Genomic DNA, 10,765 nt, shown 5'->3' with positions numbered 1-10,765 from the left:
AGAGAGAGAGAGAGACAGAGAGAGAGAGAGACAGAGAGAGACAGAGAGAGACAGAGAGGGAGAGAGAGACAGAGAGGGAGAGAGAGAGACAGAGACAGAGACGCACACACACAGACAGAGACACCCAGACCAGAGGCACAAAAAGTTGAGTGCGCCGACTTTGTGAGCTTAGAGGGCTGGTGGCGGTATTCTTCAAAGGATAGTGCACTTTAAAAGACCCTGCCCTTCTCTACAGCTGGAATGGACCTTGGTACAAGCCCTTAGTTTTACAGATAGGGAAAGTGACACCCAGTTAAATGACTTGCCCAAGGTCACACTATTAATACGTGGCAGATCTGGGATTTGAACTGAGATCCTCCGAAATCCTGCCCTCTTTCCACTCTACCAGCTTAGCTGGTGGAGGGAAGAATTCTAGTGGAGCTACGGCAAGGGATGTTACTGAGGGAAGTAAGTAAAGACCTCAGATTATGTATGGATTTAGGGTTAGGAATCTGCGCCCCAAGAGTAGCAGGATTCCCTACGTCTAATGCTTGACCCGTGGGAACCGAAGGAGGGGGGCCGAGTTATCCTCCGGGACGGCCATTTGAAGGAAGGTTACATTCCGGAGCTGGTAAAAGAGGGACAGGAGCAGGAGGAGGCCATCTGCATGCCACAGATTGAAACTCCTAGATAGAAATGACTATTATGCGGCCGAGACCAATCAACGTCCAGGGGAGATTATAAATAGCGGTTTCTTTCAGCTGTCTACGTGGTGGGAATTTTGGAGTGCACCTTAGACTAGAGGGAGGCGGCGGCCTTGGACTTAGTGGCCTGTGTGGGGCCAAGTATCCGACCAGACCAGAGCTAATGTTTGTTAAGCAGTCGTGCTGTAGTTGGTATGTTTGGCTTTGAACATATGACCTGCTCACTGTTTTAGCACGTCCTTTATTTGCCCTTTTTGCAATAGGCATTTTACAAGTAAAGTTTTTCAAGTGACTGATTGTCAGGAGCTCTGGAGCAAACCATGCACAGTGATAGTCCTTCCCTTTTGTGCTAGACTACTGAGAGTACTGGTTCTCCACATTTTCCCCCTACAAACTTAAGTTTATTTACTGTTTGTTTTTGACAGCTAGTCTTGCCCTCACTACCTTCCCAGGACCTGAACCTTTTGTGTGTCTTCTACCCCCATTTGCAGATGAGTCAGCTCTCAGTTAAAATTAAGAGAGACATGTTATTTACAAAATAATTTTCCCTGAAATTCTTATGAAATGTATACAGTAATTTGTCCATTCAACCAGAAGTCCCCCCCATTATATATTAATTGAGCACCTACTGTGTGCAAAGGACTGTTTTTAGAATCTGTAGAGGAAAAATAAGTTGTGATTCTTCTAATGGAGCTTACAATCTGGTAGGAAGCATGATGGGCAAAAGGAGGAATGGGAAAGAGTGAAGTAAGATAGGTACAGGGTGACTGAGGAGTTCAGAAAAGGAAAGTCTTCTTGGGATTGTGTAAAGTGGTCATGGAGTAATAAGCTCACACTTACATAGTACTTTAATGTTTTCCAAACCTTACACCCCACTCTTGATTTGGACCTGAATGCTGAAAGATGGATAGGGAACTGGAGAGGTGGAGGGAGGAGGATAGAAGGGCATTCCAAGCATTGGGAACATTGTGAGCAGTTAAGGCTGCAGAAAGTCATGGGGCCTGTTTGGGGAACAGCTTTGGCTGGAGGCAATAGAACACAAGGTCAGAAGGATAGGTTGGAGCCAGATTGAGGAGGGTCTTAAAGTTTGGACTTTATCTTGTAGGCAAAGGGGAACCTCTGAAAGTTTTTAACAGCTCTGATATGATCAGTTTTGGGGATATATGATGGTAATTTAATAATATCAATAGCCTCATAAAGTCATTCTATGAGTAACAGTAATACAATTATATATATGTATTTAATTATATTAATTAATATTATAATTATATTATATATATAATTATATATAAATATATAATTAATATTATAATATAATAATTAATAATAATATGTATATGTATTTAATTCAGACTTGTGATTTCATTGGCATAGGAAACTCCTTTTACTTATCTAGATTGTTGTCAGCAAGCATTTATTATTGCCTACTATGTTCCTGGCATATTATGCCTACAATGTGCTAAGTGCTTGTGATGTGAAAAAAGGCAAAAAAGCCTCAAACAAATTAGGCCCTGCTCTCTAGGAACTTATAGTTTAATGAGGAAGACAACACATAAGCAGCTATGTACAAGCAAGATATATACAGGATAAATCGGAGATAACTTGCAGAGAAAAGGTACTGGAATTAAGGAGGATTGGGAAAGACTTTTTGTTGAATGTAGAATTTTAGTTGGAACTTGAAGGAAGCCTGGGAAGAGAGAAGGTGAAAAGGAGGAGGGAAAGAAGTATGGCAAGGAGGACAGCCAGTAAGAATGCATGGAATGTCTTGTTTGAGGAACAGTTAGGAGACAAATGTCACTGGATCACAGTATTTGGAAGGATCGAATAAGGTGTTAGCTGTGTGACCTTGGGCAAGTCACTTAACTCCAACTGCCTTGCCTTTCCCCCTCCAAAAAAAGAAAAAAAGAATACAACAGTGAATGACATGTTTCATACATAAAGGAGCTTACTTACACTATAGTAAGGGAGAGAAGACATTTTCATAGATAAATATGTATAACAAATTACATGGTGTATAGCATAAACTCTAGCTGAAAATGGTCTATTGAATTATAATTTGAGGGGAGAGAGGGAAAGAGACAGAGAGGGAAAGAGAAGCCAGTGTGTGTGTGTGTGTGTGTGTGTGTGTGTGTGTGTGTGTGTGTGTGTGTGTGTGTGTGTGAGTGAGAGAGAGAGAGAGAGAGAGAGAGAGAGAGAGAGAGAATTCTGAAAGGGCAAATGGTGCCGACCCACTCTTCTTAAAGTCCTCCTTGCTAGAGCCCTTATACAACCTGGAATTTTGAAAATGTTAAATGCATACCCTTGGGATTGAAGTCCTTGGCAGGCTCTGTGCCAAGGAAACTCTGGGACAGTGGCAAATCTCAAGGCTTATGCTGGAGTTTATTGAGTAGGAGGATAACATAGTCAGACCTTCAGTTTAGGAAAATCTCTTTGGAGGCCGAATGGAGGATAGACTGGATTGGGGAGAGACTTATGCCAGACAGACCACTTAGCAGGTTCTGGCAATTGTCTAGGCATGAGGTAATGAAGGCCTGCATCACAGTTGTGGCAGAATTAGAGGAGAAAAGGAAGTGTATTTGAGAGATAGTGTAAAGGTGAAACCTACAGGCCTTGGCAATAGATATGATATGGGGAGTAAGAGATAGGGAGGAGTAGAAGATGACACCTAGATTGTGAGTCTGAGGGACTGGGACAGTTTTGGTGCCCTTGGCAGTAAGAAAGAAATTTGAATAGGGGTGAGTGTTTAGGGGGAAAGATAGTGAGTTCAGCTCTGTATATGTTGAGTTTAAGATGTCGATTGGACATCCAGTTTGAGATGTCTGAATGGTAGTTGGAGATGTGAGACTGGAGGTCAGCAGAGAGGTTAGGACTGGTAAGTAGATTTGAGAGTCATCAGTATAGAGAGGGCAGATAAATCTGTGGGAGTTGATAAAACCACTGAGAGAAGTAGCTTAAGGGGAGAACAGAAGAGGGCCAACACCCAGAGTATGTGGGATGAGGATCTAGCAAAAGAGACCAAGAAGTTCTTGATGATTCAGTGTCATGGAGGTCTTTGGTGAAGTACCACAAGGATCTATGCTTGACCATATTCTCTTTACCATTTTTATCAATGACTTGGATAGATGCAGATGGAGTGCTCATCACATTTGCAGATGATAGAAAATTTCTAGGGCTCACTAACACAGTGGATTGCAGTGCCTGGATCCACAGGATCTTGATAGGCTACAGCTTTGGGCTGAATCTAATATGATGAAATTCAGTGGGGATAAATGTAAAGACTTGCATTTGTGTGCAAGAAATCCATTTCAAAAGTATAGGGGGCAGCTAGGTAGCGCAGTCAATAGAGCACTGGCCCTGGAGTCAGGAGGACCTGAGTTCAAATCCGGCCTCTGACATTTAACACTTATTAGCTGTGTGACCTTGGGCAAGTCACTTAATCCCAATTGCCCTGCCTACCCCCCTTCAAAAAAGGCAAAAAAGTATAGAATAAGAGATGAATGATTAAGTAACAGTTTATGACAAATATCTGAGAGTATTGGTTGACTGCAAGCTCAATATGAATCAGTCTAGGATATGGTCGAGAAAGAACTGAGATCCTGCCTTGCATTAAGAGGGACAGAACTTCCAGGAATAGCCCCATTGAATTCTTCCCTCATTGGACCCAATCTGGATATTGTCACTTCTGGGGATTAGACTTTAAGAATGACATGCATAAACAAGAGAGTGTATGGAGGACATTAAGCGGGATGATAAAAGACCTTGAGGCCATGTCATGTGAGGTTGAAGGAACTGGTCATGGCTAGTCTGGATAAAACAAAAGGGAACATGATAACTGTCTTCAAATGTCTAGGTCTGTCACTAGGAGGAAGGGTTAGATTTATTCTCCTTGAACCCAGAAGGCAAAACCAAGAGCTGAGGGTAGAAGTTGTGTAGAGATTAATTTAGTCTTGATAAGTAGAATAGTGAGCCCCCTTTCTCTTGAAATGTCCTTGGACCACCAGGTGCACAGGTATTTTATAAAACATCTAATGATTATAAAGATCACCTGGCTCAGACTACAGGTATGATATCAATAGAATGAATTTATTGTCAATTTCCTCTCTCAGAACATGACACAAGGTGGATTAAGAATTTGTTTAGCAGCATTGATGAAGTAGAATCTGTGAAACTCTTTTGTGATAAAATAGTAGGTGTTGTATGCTTGGCTAAGCTTAGAATTTATCATAGATGACAATTTGCACCTCAGTGGACTCCCAAGGACAGTGACACAGAAAGATGTGGAGCCCATGTGTTCAAGATTTGGATGCACTGTGAATGCCCATGTATCTGTGGATCAGACAAATTTTTCCAGTGAAGTTGCATCTATTTGGTTTGACAGAAGATCATAGAAGAATCAATGACCAGTTTTAGTGGTTTTAAATCCCTCTTCTGTTGCTCCAAACCCATTACAACAAAATTGTAGCCAACCCTAACCAGAATAAAAATGTGGTATTGCTCTCTCAGATGTGTCTCACTCATCAGCTAGACAATTTGTAAGACCAGTTCATCATCAGGCACAAAGATTCTGGTTCTCCTCAATGGATGTAGATCACATGACTGGGCTTCTGTTGTGAATGTCCCAAGAAATGCATCTTCTGGCTAGTGCATCTTCATTTACAGTTTAGGCTTGATGTGAGGAAAAGGGTTCTAACAGAACTGTTCAGAAGTAGAATGGGCAGCTTTGAGAGGTAGTGGGGTCACACTGCTTGGTGTAGAGGCTGTACTATCATTTTTTGGGTATATATTCCTTTTGTGTGTAGATTTGATTAGATACCTGTTGAAATTCCTTCCAATTCTCAAATTGTGATTTTGGGATCTACTTGATTCCCAGAGCAACCCTGTGAAATAGGTACTACAGGTGTTAACTATTTTATAAATGAGGAAAATGAGGCTCAGGTAAAATGACTTACCCATGGTCACACAACTAGTATGTATCAGAGTTGGGATTCAAAACCAGCACTCTATTTATTTCACCATGCTGCCTTTTTGAACATAGATTCTAATGAACAAAGCTGGTAGAGGGGTATGTGGTAATGGAGAAGACATTCTTTTGGGGGTGCCTGTGCAATTTTCCTTGACATACTGGGTGCTTAAGCCATTTTCAGGTGGATGGGTGGGTGAGTGAGTTAAGGCACTGTTCAATGACTATTTCTCTGGGAGCAGGTGCTATTTCTCCAAGCTTCTTCAATTAGTTGCTGTTTTATTTAGTGATTTGTAGGTACCCAGGCTCTCTTTTCTCTTTTACCCTTAAAAGAGTGGGAAAGAAGAGATAGATCCAGGATGATGGTGGTCTATTTTATACTGCCCCTAGGGACCTCCTCAGGTCAACTGGGAGGGCAGTAGATGAAGGTGCCCTAGCAGTACTCCCACTCCTTCAATAAGTCCAGGTGTTCTTTGAAAAAGTTGTGGGGAGAGGTTGCAGAGAATGCATTGACAGTGTCTAATTGAATTGCTTCTTAAGCACCAACATTTGAAATATATTACAAAACTATTTTAATTTTTTGTTTTTAAAATTAGGATTGCAACTTTTTATTTTTCACTCTTTCCCTATTTCAACTTCCAGAGTATCCCAGTGAAAACAGGAGACAGGAATGGGCAGGTTTTCAAAGGGGATTTTCTATAGAAAACCACGTCATTTATGGTCCTACAACCTGAATGAAGAATGTAGAGAGAATAAAGCTCCTCTTGCTTGTTGATAAAAAAAAAAAAGACTCATGAGCAAAATCAGCCTTGAGGGCTGTCAGATAAAATGATTCTCATGGATGTCAATAATTTCAAAGTCCATAAGAGATTCAGCTGTGAAAGTAATTTTGCTCTATGATCTTCTGAATATTTACATGAGTGAAATTAAATGTGTAATTTCACAAGAGAAACTAAACATGAAGATATAGTCATCGTTGTCATTGAAAATGGCTAGTATATGACTCAAATAAAAGGATTTATGTGGGTTGAATGAGTTTTTTCAAATATTTGAAAATTATATTGTACTAATTACATAAAATTCTGGTACACTGAAAAGTCTCTTAGTGAAATTCATAATAATATAAAAAGAAGGGCTTAATCATCCACACTGGAAGATCAAAGTGGCTTAAAAATATATGCTGTTTGCCCTGATTTTATTTTCCGAGTTAGATGAGTAGTCTGTGGAATTAACCCATTAATGTGAGTATTTTGGATAAACACTCTAGGTAGATAGTGACATGGGCCTGGAATTGGGCAGGAAGAAAGAAATAAAAGTATGCTTAGTGACATTTCTGCTTCCTGTGGAAGTGCTCCTTTTGAACATGAATATTCTGGTAATTTTATAAAGAGGCAAACCCTGGAGTGCCGGGATATCAGAAAAGTTAAATGATAAATAATCTAAATGACAGTGATTGATGTAGGCACACTGTAGCATGTTAGCAGTTGTGACTTGTGTTTAAATGGTGTGATGGAGAGAGTGCTGAACTTGGGGTCCGGAATAGCTGAGTTCAGATCCTGCCTCAGACACTAATTATGTGACCCTGGACAGGCCACTTAATCTCTCTGTTACCTCATTTGTAAATTGGGGATAATAAGAGCAACTACCATATATATACATATTATATTATTATTATATATTATTTATATATTATATATAAAGCACTTTGCAAACCTTAAAGTGTTGTTTAAATGCTAATAATTAGTAAATTATCTAAACTCTATCTCCAGAAAAGGAGATAGACCTATCACATAGCTGAGTGGGAGACAGTACTTGAATTGCTCACTTGCTACATTTGTATCCCTGAGATACTAAAAGAACAAGATAATTCATTTATTTATTCATTCTTGCTAACTTTGCTAGGTACTGGGGATACAAAACCCCAAAACAAGCAGCCCTTTCTCTAAAGGAACTTAAATGTTGATTAGAAACATTATACACCCAGAAAGGAAAATATAAAATATATATCAAGTAAATACAAAGTAATTTTTTGAATCCATGGTAGATTTCTGAGGGAAAATGTGGACAATAGTCACACAGGATTAGAAGTGGAGAAGGGAATGCCTGCAGAGGTATATATGTCTTTAAATGGATTAAATAGATTTTGGTGAGTGACTTTGGGAATCTCCGTACTACTTTAACTGTTTCTGTGGGATGTGTCTTCTGAGTTCCCAACTACTGACTTACAGAACAAATTCTAGCATACAATTATTTTATTTTTGCTTTTTGGAGGGCAATTGGGGTTAAGTGACTTACCCAAGGTCACTTGACTAGTAATTATTAAGTATCTGAGGCTGGATTTGAACTCATGTCCTCCTGACTCCAGAGTCAGTGCTCTATTCACTGCTCCACCTAGCCACCCCAAGCATACACCTTTTTTAAAGTAGGAGGCTTGCTATGTATGAATTTGGTGTTCATCAGCACATACAATGGTATTTGCTCATGTTTTTTTTTTTTTTTGGAGATCTCAAAAGCAAAAAAAAAAAAAGAATTTTCTTTCCTTTCAGTGCATTGGAGGGGATCACTACATTAAGACCAACATGGCAAGCATACTGAAAACAGTGGTGGCGAGCTACTCAAGTCCTCTACTCATTAATCTGGGATCATTTAAGGTGCTACCTGGAAAGACAGAAGTTTTACGAACATTTCACACCCATCAGACACTATGGTGTAAAGCACCTGTAAAACCAGGTAAAGTTCAGGTTTCATATGAATCAGAATGTGAAATAGTTTTAGAAGATTCCTGAAGAGAATCAAACATTGTGTTACAAAGAACAATAATATACTATCTTCAGTGAATTCTGGTTCTCTTTTTTAATAATCTTTAGATACCGAGAAAGGAGTTGTCTTAGTAACTTGATTCATTTTTGCTAGTGGAGAAGATCCCTTGCAGAAAAATGCAGATAATTTTCTTAGCTGATGTGGTGTTAAAGTGCACATGTATGTGTATTATACACACACATGTGCAAATATATGCACATATATGTATACACACATATATGTATACACATAGAGATCTACCATATGTATGTATATGTGTGTGTGCGCACACATACATATACATACACACACGCACATATATGGAGAGAGAGAGAGAGTTGGATTCCTGTAAAGCCATGCATGAGCAGCTTTCCAGAGGACTACTCCTGTGAACAGTTTTCAAGGTTCTGATTACATAGTATAGTGAACACTCTATTCAGTAACAAATCAGAGCAAAAAATTCACAGAGCATCAAGGTACAGTACTCACAATGTTACAACTTATCACAGAAAATCAAAATACAGCATTCACAATGACTTATCACTAAAATGGCCACATAGTGTTCACCAAAGTGGTCACAATAGTTTTCAACAAAGTACAATCATTTAGTAACTCAATCATTCAATAATCCTTAAGGAGGCTTGCCTCCTTAAGGGTCACAAAATACAATTGTCAAAATTCTCCATTCATGGGGCACACTAAGTTACAAATCAGTCACTATTCAGTCATCAGTCACTACTCTACTCAGTAACCTCTTAAGGGGTAGTGGAAAATATACAAGTCATCCACCCCTAGGTCACAGTTAATTATAATCTTCTCAGTCAGTACACAGTATCCAAGTAAACGCTTTTTTCAGCTTGACTTGAGGCTGGCTTTCAGCTTCCATGGTTCCTCTTCCATGGTCCCAGCTCCAGCTGTCACCTGGGTTCAAAGGCAGGCAGCTCCCAGTTCCTTGTCCAGCTCCTTGTCCAGGTCTTCATCCAGTTCACATTCCCTATTGAAGTTCACAGTGTCCAGTACACCTCAAGTCCTTCACAGTTCCTGTTTCTGGGAAGACAAAGCTTAACAGAACCACAATAATATTCATGTACATTGCCAGCACCATCATCAATTCACTATCTGACTGTAAAATCAACTGAGACCTACCAACAAGGTCTGAGAACGCAACACAAATCGTCAACATAGAAATCAACACTGACCCACAAACAAGGTCCAAGAGGTCAGCACAAATCATCAGTAAAGTCCCAGGACCTCTGAAACTCTCCTCCAGGATTTCTGTAAACATACAACCAGAAAATCCTCTTTCAGGGCTTCCAGTAAGGTCTCAGGGCTTCTGTACAAAGTATCACAAACAAACATCAACACAGGCAGAGCAGACAGAGTACTGGTATACCACAAATATTCTCCTTGACTCTGCTACCAAGAGTCCTCTTTTCAGCTCCTACTGTCTCTAGCCCTGGGGCTGTCTTTATATAGTCATTAGCTCCTCCCCAGGGGTTCACAAGTTGTGGTTCACAGGTTCTGTTTCTTTACAGACTAAAACAAGGTGTTAATTCAATAGCTGAAATAAGGTGTGAACTATGTCTGTGCTTGCCATTACAGTTCCCTATCCCAGCTGAGATATAAGAGAAATCTGAGCATTTTCCTAACTATCCTCATCATTCTATCATTTTTATTCCTCCTTTGGTAATATAGGATCTGGGTCTCTATATATCCCTGATAGGAACTTGAAATTGTCATGATGTGGTAATGGTTGGTTGGGGAGTTGGCATGTTAAAGAGTCTTCCATCCCTTGAGAAAGATTACTAAATAGAACATTTACATTATTCAGTTTAATAAAGTACTTAGGGAAAACAATAGTCTTTTGCAAGTGGTGGAAAACTTTTGTGTACTTTGAACAAGAAAATAGCCTTTGTCCCCAACAGAAGTCTGTTATTCAATTGTTTTTCTTTGTTTTTCTTGAACCACGTGTTCCTTCTCTTTGTGTATTACAGGAATTCCATATAAACAATTGACTGTGGGGGTCCCCAAGGAAATTTTCCAAAATGAGAAGAGGGTAGCTTTGTCACCAGCTGGTGTCCAGGCCTTGGTTAAACAGGGTTTTAATGTGGTGGTAGAATCGGGTGCAGGTGAAGCCTCCAAGTTTTCTGATGATCACTACAGAGCTGCAGGAGCTGTAATCCAAGGGACACAGGAAGTATTAGCATCTGATTTGGTTGTCAAAGTAATTACCCTTTTCTCTCTATATCTGTGCTTTATTTCATATGAAAATGTATGACATCTTTTAATTTAAGTAAGTGGTTCTTTGCTGCTAATTTCCCTC

At 39.7% G+C, this 10,765-nt stretch overlaps 1 protein-coding gene, 1 long non-coding RNA gene and 1 pseudogene across 4 annotated transcripts in view; all 3 read left to right on the top strand.

Moving 5' to 3' along the window:
* Nucleotides 1-10,765, top strand: part of LOC138166790 (uncharacterized) — a 1,160,016-nt gene that overhangs the window by 15,266 nt on the left and 1,133,985 nt on the right. The gene's annotated exons all lie outside the window — the stretch shown is intronic.
* The window catches only part of NNT (nicotinamide nucleotide transhydrogenase), a 142,190-nt gene that overhangs the window by 1,229 nt on the left and 130,196 nt on the right, over nucleotides 1-10,765 (top strand). For all 3 annotated transcript variants that reach the window (XM_069095311.1, XM_069095310.1, XM_069095312.1), the window contains exons 2-3: nucleotides 8,190-8,373; nucleotides 10,437-10,666. In XM_069095311.1, coding sequence (XP_068951412.1) covers nucleotides 8,223-8,373; nucleotides 10,437-10,666 — 381 coding nt within the window. In that variant the 5' untranslated portion in view covers nucleotides 8,190-8,222. The remainder of the gene's footprint in view (nucleotides 1-8,189; nucleotides 8,374-10,436; nucleotides 10,667-10,765) is intronic.
* Nucleotides 4,666-6,641, top strand: LOC138166803 (ELAV-like protein 1 pseudogene; annotated as a pseudogene).

The sequence above is a fragment of the Petaurus breviceps genome, unplaced genomic scaffold, assembly GCF_028583685.1.
Source record: "Petaurus breviceps papuanus isolate PSGF00001 unplaced genomic scaffold, PetGlider_PUasm1.0 226, whole genome shotgun sequence".
Lineage (NCBI taxonomy): Eukaryota > Metazoa > Chordata > Mammalia > Diprotodontia > Petauridae > Petaurus > Petaurus breviceps.
This window is presented reverse-complemented; position numbering and strand designations above follow the sequence as displayed.